General features: G+C 37.4%; 1 protein-coding gene across 1 annotated transcript in view; it reads left to right on the top strand.

The window, feature by feature from the left end:
- Nucleotides 1-19,161, top strand: part of USH2A (usherin) — a 935,662-nt gene that overhangs the window by 493,859 nt on the left and 422,642 nt on the right. Inside the window, exons 33-35 of the mRNA XM_005690572.2 lie at nt 9,039-9,198; nt 10,552-10,723; nt 17,434-17,581. Coding sequence (XP_005690629.2) covers nt 9,039-9,198; nt 10,552-10,723; nt 17,434-17,581 — 480 coding nt within the window. The remainder of the gene's footprint in view (nt 1-9,038; nt 9,199-10,551; nt 10,724-17,433; nt 17,582-19,161) is intronic.

Here is a 19,161-nt window from a genome sequence, read left to right as displayed (position 1 = left end):
AAAGAAAATTGAGCCAATGCTGAAGTCATTGAGGAAAGGGGAAGTATGATGACATAGGAAGTATAATAGGGCATGTGTCAACTAGGTCTTCGGCATAAATTTTCTTAAATAATGAATTGGTATTGGTAAACTATGGCTCTTTTCTCCATATAATATATACTTAAATATTATAGAATTTGAAAATATATGTAGCCCCAAATTTAACTCATCTGTATGCCCTCACTTTGAGAAAACTGCTGTTAATAATTTTTTTTAATATTCCATAATGTATTGTAGCTTTTAAACTTTATGTTGCATACTGGAGTATAGTTGATTAACAATGTTAGTTTCAGGTGTATAGCAAAGTGATTCAGTTGTACCTACTCCTTGGAAGGAAAGTTATGACCAACCTAGATAGCATATTGAAAAGCAGAGATATTACTTTGCCAACAAAGGTCTGTCTAGTCAAGGCTATGGTTTTTCCAGTGGTCATGTATGGATGTGAGAGTCGGACTGTGAAGAAAGCTGAGCACCAAAGAATTGATGCTTTTGAACTATGGTGTTGCAAAAGACTCTTGAGAGTCCCTTGGACTGCAAGGAGATCCAATCAGTCCATCCTAAAGGAGACCAGTCCTGGGTGTTTATTGGAAGGACTGATGCTGATGCTGAAGCTCCAGTACTTTGGCCACCTGATGCGAAGAGTTGATTCATTCGAAAAGACCCTGATGCTGGGATGCTGGGTGTAGGAGGAGAAGGGAATGACAGAGGATGAGATGGCTGGATGGCATCACTGACTCGATGCACATGAGTTTGGGTGAACTCTGGGAGTTAGTGATGGACAGGGAGGCCTGGCGTGCTGCAGTTCACGGGGTGGCAAAGAGTCAGACAGGACTGAGTGATTGAACTGAACTGAACTGATACATGTATCTATTCTTTTTCAATTTCTTTTCCCACTTAGCTCATTACAGAGTATTGAGCAGAATTCCCTGTGATATAGAGTAGGACCTTGTTGGCTATCTATTTTTATATACAGCAGTATGTACATGTCAATTCCAAGCTAACCACCCCCACCCCCATCCCCCTGGCAACCAGAACTTTGTTTTCTAAGTCACTGAATCTGTTTCTGTTTTGTAAACAAGTTCATTTGTATCATTTTTATTGTATTCCATATATAAGCAATGCTAAGTCCCTTCAGTTGTGTCTGACTCTGTGCGACCCCAGAGACGGCAGCCCACCAGGCTCCCCCGTCCCTGGGATTCTCCAGGCAAGAACACGGGAGTGGGTTGCCATTTCCTTCTCCAATGCAGGAAAGTGAAAAGTGAAAGTGAAGTCACTCAGTCGTGTCCGACTCTTAGTGACCCCATGGACTGTAGCCTACCAGGCTCCTCTGTCCCTGTGATTTTCCAGGCAAGAGTACTGGAGTGGGGTGCCATTGCCTTCTCCAATATAAGCAATACCATATGATATTTGTCTTTGTCTGACTTACTTCATTTAGTATGATAATCTCTAGGCCCATCTATGTTGCTGCACATGGCATTATTTTTTTCCTTTTCATGACTGAGTAACATTCCATCTTATATATGTACCACATCTTCCTTAATACTGTAGATTTTTAATGAAATATTCATGTTTGAGAATTAAGCTTTAACATTCAAAGAATACAAGTCTGCCTTTTTCTTGTCTCTTAACAATGAATTGCCTTCATCTCACAATTACATTGGTCTGACAAACTGTATTCAGTAAATTCTTAGAGACTTTCATTCAGGTATGACTCTATTTCTGTGAAAAGTAGGCCATAGAATTTTCTCTGGCCTTGCCTAATTCATTTTTTCAACAAATAAAACTACTAGTTAGATCTCACCAATCCTGAAGACATCTTGGAGAACACAATAGAAAGCATCTTTCTGTACTCAAAGAGTTTATATCCCTCTGAGACCAATAACAAGGCGGTTTCTGTCATGTTTTGGTAACTATGATAAGTAACTAAGCAAGGTGATATGACTGAGGGTACCTGGGGATGGATGGTGGTGGCCATGCTGTTAGATTATCAAGAAGGACCACTCAGAGGAATATGAGCCTGATGGATGAGATAAAGTCAGCCAAGCACAAAGAAGGAGAAAACAGGTGTTCATCAGAAGAGACGGCACCTACAAAGGCCTGGAGGTGTGAGATTGTAGTTTTGGAGGGATGTGGAGGGGCAGAAATGGCCAGTGTATGGAAGGCATGAGAGGTAGGCCCTTGTCAAATCAAGTAGTGATTATATATATTTGACAAGTAGTCAATCAATCAAATCATTGACCATTTGTGTATGTCATTCTATGAGAAACAGGTGGTCACTGCAGGGTGGCCTGGGGAATCAAAAAATCACTGTGGGCTGATGATCTTGCTTCCTTCTTCACTAAGAAAACTGAAGCAATTATAAGATAAACCCCACCCACTCGCCCTAGCATTTGTACCCACATAGTATCCTTTCCCTCCATAACCACAGATTATCTGTTCCTGCTCCTTCTGAGTACAAATCCTCCACTTTCGTTCTTGGGTGCAATCTTTCACACATTCAAGGTCAAAGCTCCAGCCCCATTAACAATTCTGCCCTCCCTGTTGGGCCATTTCTATCAGCATACGTCATTTTATCTTATTTGATTATTAAAAAAAATTCTTTGACCTCTACTTACCTTCCATCTAGTGTTTCACCTCTCTATTTTCCCTCACAGCAAAACATATGGAAAAAGTTGCTTATATTCACTATCTCTAATTCCTCTTCTCTTATCCTTTCATGAATCCATTTGAGTCAGGCTTAGACACTCATAACTTAACTTAAACTTTTATTGCACAAATATGAATGACTGCCATATTGCTAATTCAACTTTTAGTCCTCTTCTTATTAGACTTATCATTTTTGAAACATTTGCTTCATTTGACTTCTAGGGCATCAAATCTTCATAGCTTACTGATTGTTCTTTCTCTTTCTCTATGGTTGGTTTTCTGCTTCTATTCCAGACAGCTTAAGGTTGACATCTTAGTTTTGGGGTCCTTAAACTTCTTCTCTTTTCTACCCACACTCACTCTATTTTTGCATTCTCATCCGTTTTAAATGTCATCTATATGATGATGACTTTCCAAAGTACATCTCAAGCCAGGATGTCTTGAAATTCCAAAGTTTATTCAGATTGCCTAATTGACGTCTCCTCTTGGTTGTCTAGTCAACATTTCAAACTTGCCATGTCTCAAACATGAATTTTTAATTGAATTATAGTTGATTTATAATGCTGTGTAAGTATCATGTGTACAGCACAGTGATCCAGTTAACATATATATATATGTACATGTATTATATATTTTTCAGATTCTTTTCCCTTATAATATATTACAAAATATTGAGTGTAGATCACTGTGCTGTTGGCTATTTTAGATACAGTCGTATGTCTATATTAATCCCAAACTCCTGCTTTATGCCTCCCATCTTTCCCCTTTGGTAACCATAAATTTTTCTAGGTCTGCAAGTTTATTTGTGCTTTGTTAATAAGTTTATTTATAGTTTTTTCTTAGATTCCATGTATGAGCAGTATCATATGACATTTGTCTTTCTCTCTGGCTTACATCACTTAGTATGATAATCTCTAGATCCCTGTGGCTGCAAATGGTATTATTTCATTCTTTTTTATGGCTAACATACACACACCCCTTTCTCCTCCTGCCTTCAATCTTTCCCAGCATCAGGGTCTTTTCCAATGAGTCAGTTCTTTGCATTAGGTGGCCAAAGTATTGGAGTTTCAACTTCAGCATCAGTCCTTCCAATGAATATTCAGGATTGATTTCCTTTAGGTTTGACTGGTTGGATCTCCTTGCTGTCCAAAGGACTGTCAAGAGTCTTCCTCAACACCACAGCTCAAAAGCATCAATTCTTCGGAGCTCAGTATTATGTTAGAGAATGTTCTAATTTCTTCTGTTACATGTAGCTGTCCAGTTTTTCTACCACCACTTATTGGAGAGACTCTTTTCTCCATGGTGTATTCTTGCCTCCTTTGTTGGCCAGCTTCAGTGGTCCAAAGTAGCTCCTGTGTGCCAGGCCCAGCCTCTGCAACCCTAGCTTTAATTCTAGCTCATACACACATACCCAGGTCCTTGGCCTAGCCATGTGCATGGCCGGCTCCCACAGACACAGCCTTCAGCTCCTGAGGCTGCAGGTCACAGGCTGACTCCTATAGTTACAAGTCCAGGCTTGTTCTAATACTAAGCCAGCCCTCACGTCCTCAGGTTCCAGGTCAGCTCTCAAAATACAAGGTTCCTGGAACATCCAAGTACTGGACCGAACACTAAACATGCAGATGTGGGGCCCACCCAGTAGTCCATGCACCTGGACTGCTTATGCCCCCTGTACTCAGGATCCTTGTCAGTGCACAAAGATACAGGTCCAAGGGCCATTACCATAGGCTCAAATGCCAGCCCTATACCTGTAAAGCTGGTTCCTAGACTTACCCAGTGGATAAAACAAGTCCAGGTGGTCAAGGTAGTCAACTACTTCCTTGAATATACAGACACTATGATTCATAAAGATCATGATCAGCAAAGAAATACGATACCACCAAGGAAAACCAGTATCTATGAACTGTCTGTCCAAGAGTTCAGGCTTATCCTATTAAGAAAACACACTGTACTACGAGAAAACGAAGATAGCCAACTAAATGAAGTTAGAAAAACAATGCATAAACAAAATGGGAAGCTCAAGAAAGAAATAGAAATTGTTTAAAAGAACAAATAGACATCCTTGAGTCAAAGAACATAAGGACAATCAAAAAATTCAGTAAAGAAATACAAGAACAGACTCAACCAAGCAGAAGAATTTGTGAACTAGAAGACAGGTCATTTGAAAGCATCTAGTCAGAGAAGCAAAATGAATGAAAGAGAGTGAAGAAAATTTACACGAATTATGAGATGCCATTAAAAGAACCAGTTTAAATACCACAGAATCCCAGAAATGGAAGAGAAGAAAAAAAGAGCAAAAAACTTATTAAAAGAAACTATAGCTGAGAACTTCCCAAATCTGAGGAGAGATTTGGACATTGAAATTCATGAAGATAATAAGTCACTCCAGGTATTCGACCCAAGATGATCTTCTCCAAGACACATAATAAAGCTGTCTAAAATTGAAGAGTGATGTTCATGAAATCCATATCTGACCATGCAACTACTCTGTTAAAAACCCTCTCCTAGCTTTCTAACTAGATTCTCTCAGATTAAAACTCCAAATCCATGTAGAGACATACAACAGTCATACGGTCTCCCCCTTATTGATTTTCTGATGTCATCTCTTACTTCTTTCTGCTTCATTTGCTCTGCTCCAGCCTCACTGGCCTTCTTGCCATGTTCATGGTAGTCATGTTCCTCCTTCCAAGTCTTTGCTTAGCTTGTTCCCTCTCCTGAAATAGTCCTTGGCTTAGAATCCCCCCAACTGTTACTCTCATTCTTTCCAGGCATTTGCTCAAAATGTCATCTTGCTGCTGTGGCCTCCACTGACTCATGCTTTTTTTCTTTTCCTTTCAGTATTCTTGACGTATAATTGACATGCAATAATTGAGTTTAAGGTGTACAGCCTTATGACTTTACTCACATATATATTAAAATGAATATGACAGCAAACTTAGCTCACATCCCTGACTCTTGCCTTTAAAATTACTGTGCACTCTTGCTTCTTGCTCTGTTCTATGTTTTCTGTGGCACTTTTGGCACTTTTCATACTTTATGTACATATGTACATACTAGCCTTAAACCCTAGTCAACATTCAATTTAAAGCCATGCTGAACTCCTAAAATGCAACAACTTTCTCATCCATCAATTTCTTATTACCTTAAATAGTCTGGAAGTAAATCCCAGCAATGAGTGGAGGACTTGATAAGAGTTGGCATCTTCTACTTCAGGCCTGGGTCACAAGCCATACTGGCTTTCTCTAGCAATGTGACCCTATTTGTTCACCTCCTCATCCTGGTCCCCCTCAGTCCTGACCATCATATATGTGGATGCTTCCCAACCTATGGAGGAGCATATTTTGTCAGAGTAGAATCCAGGCACAGAGAGTAATCCTGGAACTAATACAGAAAGATACTCCCATTTGAGGCAGTTTATTCTGGGTGAGTTTAGGAGTTCTGTGATCAAGGTCACCCTCAAAGCATGGAGACTATAGTGTAAAGAAGAATGGGGCATTCTGTGATAAGAAGACACTTGATAAGGTGATACTATGATGATGCCTTCTGACCCTACCAGCTCAGGATAACTAAGGACTACTTACTTGGCTATGCAAGTCTGTGCCAGCCAGCACATACAAATATGTCTTGGGTTGCCATTGAATGCTACGACTTCTTAACCAATTGCAAAGTAGGTAACCAAATCCCTGCCTCAACAAGCTAGAATGTAAGAAAGCAAGAACTGCCCACAAAGAGTTCACTGGAAAAAGATCATCGTAGCATCCAGTCTGGTTTGCAGTTGACCAAGACACTTTGGTATGGCTAGGAGACATTGTCATGTAAAATATTCCAAAGTCATTTGGAATCAGCCCCATGGAAAACAGTTTCCTGCTGGGGTATGTTTTCAGAGAAAACAGTTGTATTCTCATGTTCAAATATAACAGCTTTTCTCTAGTAGTACTTACCCAACAGGGATTCCCTCTTTCCTGGAGGTTCTGTTTCCTCCTTGGTTTTGCTCCTGCAACTGGCTTTTAAGTCAAATCCCCAGCTTCCTTTTCTCAGAAATGTAGGGAATTCAGACAGATGGGAGGGATGAAAGGCTGCAGTCACCAAGCTCTTGAGAATCAGAAGGAAAAGATGACAAAAACAGGGAAATGGGAGGTATAATATGTTAGCATATTACACATTGCATTGGGTTGGCCAAAATATTCATTCAGGGTTTTCCTTAAGACAGTATGTAAAACCTAAATGAACTTTTTGACCAACCCAATATTTGGGTTGGACCTGCTAGTAGGACATGTTTTTTTGCATGAATTTTTCCCACGGTAAATAATAGTTGCTCTCTGTATAGCCTCCGAGGCCATTATTATCATGATTTTTAACTTTATAAGTTTCATAGAATGTTTTTCCAAATGAAAGTACCTCAGTTCGGTCTGACTTGTGCACACATAGTGTGGCTGTTCCTGCCATTTCTCAGAAGTCTCTGGCAAGGCCATGCTGTTTTAACACCAACTTCAAAGTATTCTTATAACTTATCTTCTGACCCCACCCACCCCATCCTGCCCCATTGTCTGTGTTGCCTCCAACCCCAACTTGGTACCATCAAGGACCTGTAAGATACAGTTGTGAAGCAAACATGTTTAATCAAAAGCATTATAAGCCTCTTCTTGGTAATCACCTTTTGTTCTAGAGTAGCTATTTTTAGTGTAAAAAATTTTTTTGCCTTTATTCTGATGATCTACATGTTTAACCAATTGATTATACTTTGCATGAAAATCAGAAGTGTTCTCTTTCCGGTTTACTTTTGCTGTCAGTGCAATGCAAAATCTATTTCCCTGAATTAGGTTGCATTTCATTCATCTTTTATACATGAAATTGTAATGGTTCAAGGTTAATGATCTTTAAAGAAAATGTGTTGCTTACATTGTAACTACCTTATTTCAAAAGTATTCCTGAAAATAATGATTATTTCTAGCAGTATGAAAATGTGACGTGTTTAAATCTTGGTAGAGTTGACTGAACTTTGCTTAGATTCAGTCAACAAAATGATTATTGAATACCTTTCTAATAAAGTGTCTGGGACATTTCAGAATTGAATTAGTAAATTACAGATTAGCTTCTTTTAATGCAAGTGAATATAGTTTCTTTTAGAGAGACAGATGGGCTTTCCTGGTAGCTCAGCTGGTAAAGAATCCACCTGCAATGCAGGAGACCCTGGTTCTATTCCTGGGTCAGGAAGATCTGCTGGAGAAGGGATAGGCTGTCCACTCCAGTATTCTTGGGCTTCCCTTGTGGTTCAGCAGGTAAAGAATCCACCTGCAATGAGGGAGACCTGGGTTTGATCCCTGGGTTGGGAAGATCCCCTGGAAAAGGGAGTGGCCACCAATTCCAGTATTCTGGCCTGGAGAACTCCATGGACTGTACAGTTCACGTGGTTGCAAAGGGTTGGACTTGACTCAGCAACTTTCACTTTCAGAGAGCCAGATAGATATGAAGTACTGAAGAAGTTCAGGGAGAGTGTTACTGGATTGAGTACTAGCCCAGTTCTCTTTTCCAGCTTTCATACCCAGCTCTACTGTATCTAGATCATGTCATTAGTTAATTCTTTTTTCATTTATTCAAACATATATTCAGACCTACAGGGTACAGGCAATGTACTAGATGTTGAGGATGTAAAATGAATATAGCGCCATTGCTTCCTTGATAGTGTTCAGGCTAACGGATCAGAGAGTCATGGAAATAAATCATTATGGCACCATGTCGTGTTATGCCAAAAGTGTGTGCAAAACTCTGAGAGACAAAGGAGAGGATGACAGCTCCATCTTCTGCCAAGGGTCATAGCAGAGTATGCTGGTGAAATGTTAAAAAAGAATTTGGCATTTGCACTGAGCCTGGACAATTTGAAGGTCAAATAACACACAGTTGGTCGGGTGGATAGAAGAAGAAAAAATTCAACAAAAGGAATAACAAGAGCAAAGTCACTGTTATAAGCTATGTATTTGTATTTCAAAAACCAGGCCTGTTGTCTTCAAATATACTTTAAAAATAATTTAAATGTCTCATTTATTTTTTAACAGAGCCCTTGAACTAACTCTAAACTCAGAAAATGATTTACCTGGTCACAGACAACCAAGAAAACAGTCAAATTGTTAAAAGAAAAAATTAAACCTAGTCTGACTGACACTTGTCTATTTAAAAATAACCATAGTATATTTAAAGGATAAAACAGCCTATACTTTATTGCTATTGATTTGTGTGGCTATTGATGTTTATTTTAAGCTTTACTGTAACAGTTCTAAGATATAAGAAAGTAGAGGATAAGTGAAATCTCCTGAATAAAAAGTATGATGGTAAATAAATTCTTATTCCCCCTACAGATTTAGCGGCATTTACGCCCCACCAATTTCTGCTCAGTGCTTGTACACATGTGGGCTGTACAAACAGTTCCCTGGTCATACTGTCCACCGCACAGCTGCCACCAGAACACGTGGATCCCCCAATTCTGACTGTCCTGGATTCTAGAACTGTATACGTTCAGTAAGTAGAAACATTGTCCCTATTACACACTGGTTCATGCAAGAATCCCAGTGAGTTCAATCAAGGGAAGGGTTTGTGACATAAAATTAATTTTATTGTGATTAAATGCACAGAAGTGATTAGTTCAGTGGTTCTGGGAATCTTTGATTATCACTTGCCAACTTAATTTCCATTTTGTCTTTATGCAATCAAGCTGAACCACACATGTACGTAGATTCTGTGCAAACTTCAAAAAGGAAAAAAACTGACCACTTACATGACTGCCCTGGGCTTTTTTTTAATGTGAAGCATTATTTGCAATAATTTGGAATTAGCATAATTTTTTTTCTTTTTGATTATAAAATAGGACTGTCTTGCTCCCCTGAAGTTGAAGTCAGAGAGATGCTTTCATATACTGGCATGTTCAGATTATTTTTGATAATACTGATTATTATCCATTTCTTAATATGTGAGGTACAAGGTATATTGCAGTACTTAACTGAAGCTTAAAAGACGTCTGTTCCCACCAGTTAGTACTTGTTTACATTAATCATTCTTCATCTGGGTGTTCTCACCAGTTAAAGAGTTTGAATTGAAGATAACTATGATGTTCATTCAAGCTGACGGACACTGGGATTTCATATCCTGTTGTTCCCAGTGTAAACCCCTGTTGGCTTTCAGTGTGTCCCAAGCTGAGCCCACTTTATTTACCTTAAAAAATTTACCTCTACTCTAAGTATTTCTCAATTTACCAATTTCTGTCTATTCCACAACTTGTCCTACACATGCCCCCTGACACTTTGTAGCCCTCATCTGGAACACCCTCTACTTTCCCTTCTGCCTACCAATTCCAATCCATCAAGGATATGATCTTATGTATCCAGGTAGCATGTCACTTCCTTCCAGGAATCTTAATTGATTACTGACTTCAGCCTTTCCAATCTCAACTTTCCTTCAGTAGTTACATACTGAAACTCTGTGTTAGATTGCTGCACCTTTCAAGACAACTGTGACATGAAAATTATACAATTAGCTCTCCCTCTCATTTCTCAGAAGTTCTCAGGCATTCTACTTCTCCCAACTGTTGTTCCACAGCCCAAGTTCAAAATCAAGCACTCACTCTTACATTTTTGTATTACTAGCTAATTAAAATGATAAACAACTAGAAACAGGCACTATGTCTTATTTCTGTACCATTCAGAATAGACATCTAATGCCTACTTGGTGTTTTTTAAGTGAATTACTTTTGAGCTCTCAGTGTGTTTCTTTATGATGGCATAAATCCAAGCTCATATGTGTCTTTAAAAAATCCTGTACATTTCAGATTTGACTTGAATATATGATGATTATGATGCTACATTTTTTCATTCCCAGGTGGAAACAACCAAGAAAAGTAAATGGAATTCTGGAGCGCTATATATTATATATTTCAAATCACACACATGATTTTACCGTTTGGGATGTCATCTATAACAACACAGAACTTTTTCAGGATCACACTCTGCAGTACCTTTTACCTGGTAATAAATATCTCATCAAACTGGCAGTAAGTTCACTTTATTTTTATCGCTTTGTCTGTCCTCGTCACTCTCCTTGCTGCTTCCCTTTTGTCTCATCTTCTCTCCATCTCTCACTTAAAAAAAAAAAGAACAAAATTCTCTTGTATTGCTATTTACACTGAAAACTCACTTCACATACAAAGTGAAAATATTGCTGACCTAATACCTACGTATTTATTTTTTATTATGCAAAATGATAGAATAACCATCTGAAACAGGAGATTTTTCCAAATCTAATTTGGGATTATTAGAAATTATTTCTTGTTTTTATTATTTGTAGAATGTCATAATAGTTGAGGGCTTTTCAGAAAATGCTTGGATTACTAAGGCTATTTCCTGATGGGGCTTGTATTCATTAAAAAAGCAGTGCATGGTATGAAAATGTAGGTCTTATATTTTTAAATAAAGATTTAAATGACCCTCAAATATTCTTGATTGTTATTATATTCTGGTTTACATTACATTTCTATCTCAAAATAACAGTCACTTAATAAAACCCTAGAATCAACATAGTTTAGACAGGCAATAGCATTTTTTTTAATGCAAAATAGCACTTTTACACAAAGATCTTTTAAAAGACCTTGATATTACTGTGAAATTTATACTCAGTAGTTTCCTTTGTTTTTTGATGAAATATAATCTTTTTTAAGTTTAATAGCATATCTGAAAATAACTGAATATAAACATGAGATTGTCCCTATTTGTTTTAAACACACTCTTCATTTTATAGCAATACCTATATAAGGATATTTGCCTTGATAAATGCCATAGAAAATATTCTGCTCTTGATTATGAATAAATTTACATTTATGTAGACACTGTGTATGCATTCATTTTACTTAACATGCTCTTGAATGCTCTAAATATTATACCTCGAGAAAATAAACTACATTCAACTGTTGCTAACTGTCTGACCTGACACCACAAAACAAGGGCAATCAGGCAGTGTTAAAAATTCTTTTCAGAACTGTCTCCATGTGCCTAGGTGTTCAGCACAATGATGGGTTTCTGAATCAGCAATTTAATTTCTTAGCTTTTTCACCCAAGATATAAGAAGTGTATTAAGTTGATTTTCAAAAGCTAATACAGAAATCCACATCATTTCAAAACAGTGGTGATATCAAAACAAAAAAAGCCCCTGTTGCTTAGAAACAAGAAAAATTAAACAGAAATTGTGTTACTCTTGGCTTTTATTAGAAGGAGGCAAAGGGTATGAAACAAAGTTCTACTTTCAAGACAATTTTTAGGATATTTTGCACAGTACATGAAGACCCACCTGAATCTCCTATGTTTTATAAGTCTGTAATACCTTGAAAAATAAATACAATTAGATTAGGAGTCCACTTTCTTGAATATTAATTCAGATTTGCCACTAACTGAATGACCTGAAAAATTCACTTAATTGCACTGAGTCTTATGTTCTTCAAGCCTAAAATTAGGACTTTGAATTAAGTGATTTTTAATGTATCTTTGAGCCCTAAAATTCTATGATGCTAAAAAGTTGACCCCAAATAATATTCTGTGAAGTCAAAGGAGACCTGTCAGCCACTGAAAAATGTTGATGCAAGATGTCATAAAGATGCAAGAGTCTTTGCCCTAAGTCTTGTTAGGAAAGTAAATTCACTCATATTATTTTTGATTTCACTGTGTTTTTAGGGCAGAATATACACTGACATATTTTCAGAAAGTATTCAACTAAAAGGTTTTTTACTTTAACTCTGTTAACAGGTAAATTAAATGAACCAGAACATTTTAGGTTCATCTTGGTTAATTGAGGAACCCGTGTATATTTCACGCTTTCAACAGGATAACTGGCTTTCAAGGTCATTAGATTAATAGATGGAGATCAGGTTCTCATCTGATGAGATGGAGCTGCCTTTGTAGATAGTCTTAGCATATTGACTGAGGACTAGGAAACAAAACATACAGATACAAAGCATTTAGGCAGGCATTGGAGAAAAATACATGCTCGTTCCATATGATTTACTCCAGACTGGAGCAGGTATTTACTTCATGTGGTTCCGTGTAGTTTTCCCTGTTGTTCAGTCGCTAAGTTGTGTCTGACTCTTTGCAACCCCATGGACCGCAACACGCCAGGCTTCCCCGTCCTCCACTATCTCCCGGAGTTTGCTCAAGCTCGAATCCACTGAGTCGGTGATCCTATCCAACCATTACAACCTCTGTCACCCACTTCTGCCCTCATCCCTTTCCCAAGGTCTTTTCCAATGAGTTTCGCATCAGATGGTCAAAGTATTGGAGCTTCAGCTTTAGCGTCAGTCCTTCCAATGAATATTCAGAATTGAATTCCTTGAGTGACTTCACTTTGACTTTTCCCTTTCATGCATTGGAGAAGAAAACGGCAACCCACTCCAGTGTTCTTGCCTGGAGAATCCCAGGGATGGGGGAGCCTGGTGGGCTGCCACCTATGGGGTCGAACAGAGTCAGACACGACTGAAGTGACTTAGCAGTAGCAGTAGGATTGAAAGTGAAAGTCACTCAGTCCTGTCTGATTAGTGTCTAACTCTTTGTGACCCCATGGACTATACAGTCTGCGGAATTCTCCAGGCCAGAATACTACTCCAGGGGATCCTCCCAACCCAGGGATCGAACCCAGGTCCCCCACATTGTGGGGGGATTCTTTACCAGCTGATCCACAAGGAAAGCACTAGAATACTGCAGTGGGTAGCCTATTCCTTCTCCAGTGGATCTTCCTGACCCATGAATAGAGCCAGGATCTCCTCCACTATAGGTGGATTCTTTAACAACCGAGCTATCATGGTAGCCCTTCCTTTAGGAGTGAGTAGTTTTATCTCCTTGCTGTGCAAGGGACTCTCAAGAGTCTTCTCCAGCACCATATTTTGAAAGCATCAATTCTTTGGTACTTAGCTTTCTTTATGGTTCAACTCTAACATCTGTAAATGACTTTTCCAAAGGTTTGGAAAAACCATAGCTTTGACTATATGGTCATTTGTCAGAAAAGCTGGTCGCGATTTAATATGTTCTCTAGGTTTGCCATAGCTTTCCTTCCAAGGAGCAAGCATCTTTTAATTTCATGGCTACAGTCACCACCCACAGTGATTTTGAAGCCCAGGAAAATAAAATCTGTCACTGTTTCCACTTTTCCCCCCTTTGATTTGCCATGAAGTGATGGGACCGGATGCCATGATCTTAGGATTTTTATTGTTATATTATAAAATCCAAAGGAGTAGAGACTGCGTATTTCAAAGTTCTGTCTGCAGAATTAAGCACAATATCTGGAAACGAAGCTCATGAATGATTCTTGAATGAATGAATGAACACTGAGAATATTTATTTCACAGAGAATCTGAGACCTGATATGAATCAAGTAACTTGCTGTAAAATGTCAGAGTAGGGACTGCATGTTTCCAAATATATGCTCTTCGTCCTAGAAGAAATAGCACAATATTTTGCTGCATTTAACAAATGGTATGGCAAAGTGTCATAATTCCTAGTAAAGATAGTAAGCCAGCAATTAAATAAGGAGGCCAGTAAGACAGGCAGGTATCATGGTATATATCTTTTGATAATAGTCATATTACTGCTAGACATTTGCCTCTTGATGAAGTTTGTGTTCAATACATTTCCTGGACAGATTCTTAGAGATGACGAGCTTTAAATTTTCAAAAGATCATTTCTAGATAACATGGCCTTTTTCTTTTTCTTCATATGTTAAAATATGCTACATTCTTAACATCATCAGACCCTACTTATCTGAAAACAAACTGTTGTAAAAGAAAATGCTAGTTTTGGATGTTCTTAATATTCATAATTTCAAAAATAATTGATATACTTTTATTAGTTATGCATTTTATTGTACCAAAATTGAATCTCCTATTAGGACTGGATATTCTTCATTGCAGGGTAGTAGTATGACTTTTCAATTTAAAACAACATGGTTGTAATTGATAAAAGTGATAGGAGATGGGTGAAACACCTTATTTTAATATCTCATAGGCTTTCAAAGACCTTGCCAATTCATAAAGACATCTTTGATCAAGTCCAAATTTTTGCTTAGCTGTTCCAAGCCAAAATTTTAATCAGCATTCAGTTGCATTGAATGTTGTGCTGGTAGGTCACATAAGATACTGATTGGTTCAATTTCATTTAGATAATATCAGTTAGATTAGACCAACCAAAAGTAACTTTAAGAATATTTATTTCTCTGTGAAGGAACAAAGATACCCTACTCACCTGGCCCTCTAAATGCATGCAAAAGGGATGTGGGGAAATAAAAGAACAAAATATAATATTTTACAGGTAATTCTGTTGTTTTAGCAGCAGCCCCTTTGAAAATTTGAGTTGGTTTACAAGAAAAATTCTCTCCAAATTCCTTGAATCCTTAAGAGAATTTTTTATCAAGTTGCCAGTTTATGAGTCTTTGATGACACAGCCCAACAAACAGTCCTTCCAAACCAGAGGACATCCTCATTTATTCCAGAATTTTCTATCCCATAAAGTTCTCAAAACAAACAAAGTAAATTTTAATTCACATTCTGTTTTAAGTATATATATATACACACACAATGAAATGAAACATAGAACATACAGTGTTTCTTTGGAAGAGTTGGCAGGGGGAAATTCTCAGGCCATGAATAAGAAAAATAATAGTGACAAATAGACTATCAGAAATAAATCCCAGTGTGGGTTGAGTTTCAGAATAACATGCTGCAACATTTTTCCCCTCCTAAGGAAAAAAAAAACAACACAAAATCTAGGATCCAAGTGGATGGATTTATCTCTTTCTATGCACTGAAAAGGATGTTCCTTAGATGATTTTCCTTCAATAACTGTCTCACAATGCCTCTTTTTCTGCTATGTTTTCTGGTCAACTTTTAGCACACTGGAAATATTTTGTCTTAATTTTCCTGTTTTAATGTTCAGGTAGTTTCTTCTTGGGCAAACAGTGACATGTCCTAGAGTTTTGAATCACAAGCTCAATTGACTTCTCTTTATTTGCAAAGATTCTGTTCTCAGGAGGAGTATGGTTTACGTCTTACATAGGTATGCACATCCCACGGCTGAACATTAGAGGAAACCCACAGAGGTTAATTAGGTCCCCAATCTTAATGCAGTTTCATGCCCAGGCCACAGTTTAGCTCCTCTGAAACTTGCTTATGCTGAGAAATTATACTCAAGACATGGGTTCCTGTTGTCTTCTTACAATAAGAAGTGAAATTGATCTCCATGTCTACTGACCACTTACTGTCACTAACACTTTTAGTGAAGAATTTGCAACTATTTGCAGCATTTTATAAGTAGTACATTTCAATATAAGAAAATACCTTCAAAAGTCAGTCAGCTTTCTTCTGTCTTTAGGAAAAAATACCAACTGCTTTAAGTATCAAAAGTTTATCCCTTCTATATCTAATGGAATAGCGAGATCCAAGCCCAGCGTTTCATTTTTTAATATTAGTCATAGCTACCTTCAATGAAAATGAATAACTGCCTGCTTTATATTTTGTCCCATGATTTTGCTTCATTTTCTTACTGCTCTTGATGAAATTTAGTGCTTTTTGAAAGATTTTTATGTTTGTTTGTATAATTACAGTTGTGACTTTAAAGGTACTGGAAAAAACTTTAGTTTTCAAATAGCTGTTATGGAAAGACATAATGGCTAACATTTACTAGCAGATAGAGGCTGGAAAAACTCTGTGTTCTGGAGAAAGGCTTATCCAATAAGTTATGAGGGATGATATTTTCCTAATAGACTGAATCATTTATTTGAAATTATTGGCAGTTTACAAGGAAAATGCACACAGAAGTTTCTGAATATCTTAACATCCGTGATTCCATTTCTAGCATTACTATACCTCCTTTATTAGGGAGCTGAGGGGTTCTGTGGTCAGTTAAGTTTGTTAGCTATGTGATGAAGCTCAGTTCCTCTGACACATCAGTTAATGACTTCACCCTTTAAGCCACTAAACGGTCATTCAACAACTGCTTCATTGCAAGTTTATGAGAAATATTGTTTTATTTGATTTCACATTGTGACATACTTTAAACATATTGTTTACTCTACTGGGGCTTCCTAAGCAGCAACTAATGGTAAAGAATCTGCCTACCAATGTAGAAGATATAAGAGACGTGGGTTAAATTCCTGGGTCAGGAAGATCTCCTGGAGGAGGAAATGGCAACCCACTCCAGTATTTTTGACAGGAGAATCTCATGGACAGAGGCGCCTGGTGGGCTGCAGCCCAAGGGATTGCAAAGAGTTTAACACAACTGAGCATCTGAGCACTTCACATGTTTTCTGTGTATCTTTTTTTTTTTTTTTTGTAGAAATCATGTGTTTTATCTTGAAGTAGCATTCATTCTGTACAATTTTTCTCATGGATATGTATTCGTTTGAGTCATTCTAGGAAGATTTCTATGAGGATAATTTCATCGTGACTATTCAATATATGCCCCATCCCTAGACTCTAACTTGAAATATAATTCATACATTCTTATACTCTGGGGTATTATTTAGTTTTAGGAGGTGGCTATCTCATGTCCTAAAAAGCAAACTAATTAAATGTTACACCTCAGCACTGAAACAAATTTATTTGGGGGTAGGGGACAGAGAGAGCATTATTTCAAAGGGTCTGAAACTCTTATAATGAACTCTCTCTCTTCAATGCCCATCTAAACTTTGGGGCCCCAGAGTGATATGTGCTTTTTTTGCCTCTCTGTCCAGGCTTGCACAGGGGGCGGGTGCACAGTAAGTAAGGCCAGCCAGGCCCTGACTGAGGAGAGGACCCCTGAAGGCGTGCCGGCTCCCAGAGTGAACCCCGACTCCTCTCACTCCTTTAACATCTCCTGGACTGAGCCTGAGTATCCGAATGGTAAGTGAACTCTTTTAGCCTCAAGTTAAAAAGATGATTAGCAAAGGTAAATTAATATTCTAAATGGCAGCTTATATGTGGTGCTTAATTTTTAATGATCATTTTAGCACATAAAATACCTGAGATAGTATCATTGTCTGTAGTTGGAAGATTGTGGTTTTTAGGCTCACATGCAGTTTTGGTGGCTCAAAAGTGCTCCCTTTTGATAGTTCTTATGTACTGCATCTTATGGTTTCCTATGTTCCAGGAGAGGTGAAGAGAACAAACCAGGATTCCCGAAGAACGCCCTTGTGAGAGTGACATTATATTTTCAATGACTTTCTGTTTCTGACAGTCATTACTTCTTTCTTGGAGAAGTAGGGAGGTAGAAAGTTCGTACACATATTGTATTTCAAAATGCTCTTGCTTTAATAAGTTTATCTTAAAAGAGACCACTTGGAACTCTGTATTTTTAATATGTTATTTATAAATATTTCAGCATGAGGTTTTTGAACAATGCATACATTAAGTATATATACATTTATTCTTGTTTGACTTGAAATGGATTGTATATATTTCTAAGTGATATATATCTGCCTTTGCATAGTTTAGAGAATTAGATCAGCCAGTTAAAGTGTGCTAAAATAAAATCTTATTGAAAGAATTTGTAATAACCTGGGATGGAAATTGCTTTATTAATTTTTTGGAAATATCTTTAATTTACAGCCAGCATAGTGTTATTTTTACACACCGGACAAGCTTACATAACATCAAATTTTGCTCCTCTTTATGATAAATATCAAGAAGACTTTTAATATCATAGAAACTGTTTTAAGTAACTCATTACTGAAAATTGAAATGGCTTCTTTTAGTGTAGCCAGAAAGAAAAAGAGTTACAGTTGTATTAGTTTGTCTTATGTTTACTATGATATTAATTATTCCAGTCATCTCATTTTAATTAAACTTTTGGCAAATGCACGAGATATATTTGAGGTAATGGAGAGAGCTCTAATAATTAGAGTGAGTGATTATCTCTACTCTTGAAGTTATCCCTATACTATTACAAATTTCCTAACAAAAAAAAGAGTATCTGTTTGATACTTAAACGGTTAATCTTATCATGCTTTGTGCTCCACAAAGAATTCCAGTCCATAGACGGCAATGAAAATGTTAATGATTTACCCCAACTGGATTGCTCTTAAATGCTATTATATGCTTTGTATAGTATTAAAGAGTCAAACACGACTGAATGACTGAACTGAACTAAACTGTACAGACACTTCCCTTCATCCTAATCTGTGTTGCAACTATCATTGAACCTAGACTCCTAGGTTGACTAGAGAATACTTTCTACATTTCAAAGAATTTTTGTGTATTATGTTTCATATATTTACAAGCAACTTTAAAATATATTCATTGAACAATAAGGATTTGTGAGATTTAGAAGAATGGTGCTAACATGTTTGCTCATTCTAAAGACTTTTGTTTAATCACATCAGAGTTTTCAGAGCTTTTATTATGGGGTAATGGTTAGATTTTTTTAGCAATAGTTTTCATTAAAAAAAAATTTCTTCTCTCCACTGCTTATCTCCCCACTCTCC

This window comes from Capra hircus, chromosome 16, assembly GCF_001704415.2.
Source record: "Capra hircus breed San Clemente chromosome 16, ASM170441v1, whole genome shotgun sequence".
NCBI lineage: Eukaryota > Metazoa > Chordata > Mammalia > Artiodactyla > Bovidae > Capra > Capra hircus.
The sequence above is the reverse complement of the archived record's forward strand: the minus strand, read 5'-3'. Positions and strand labels throughout refer to the sequence as shown.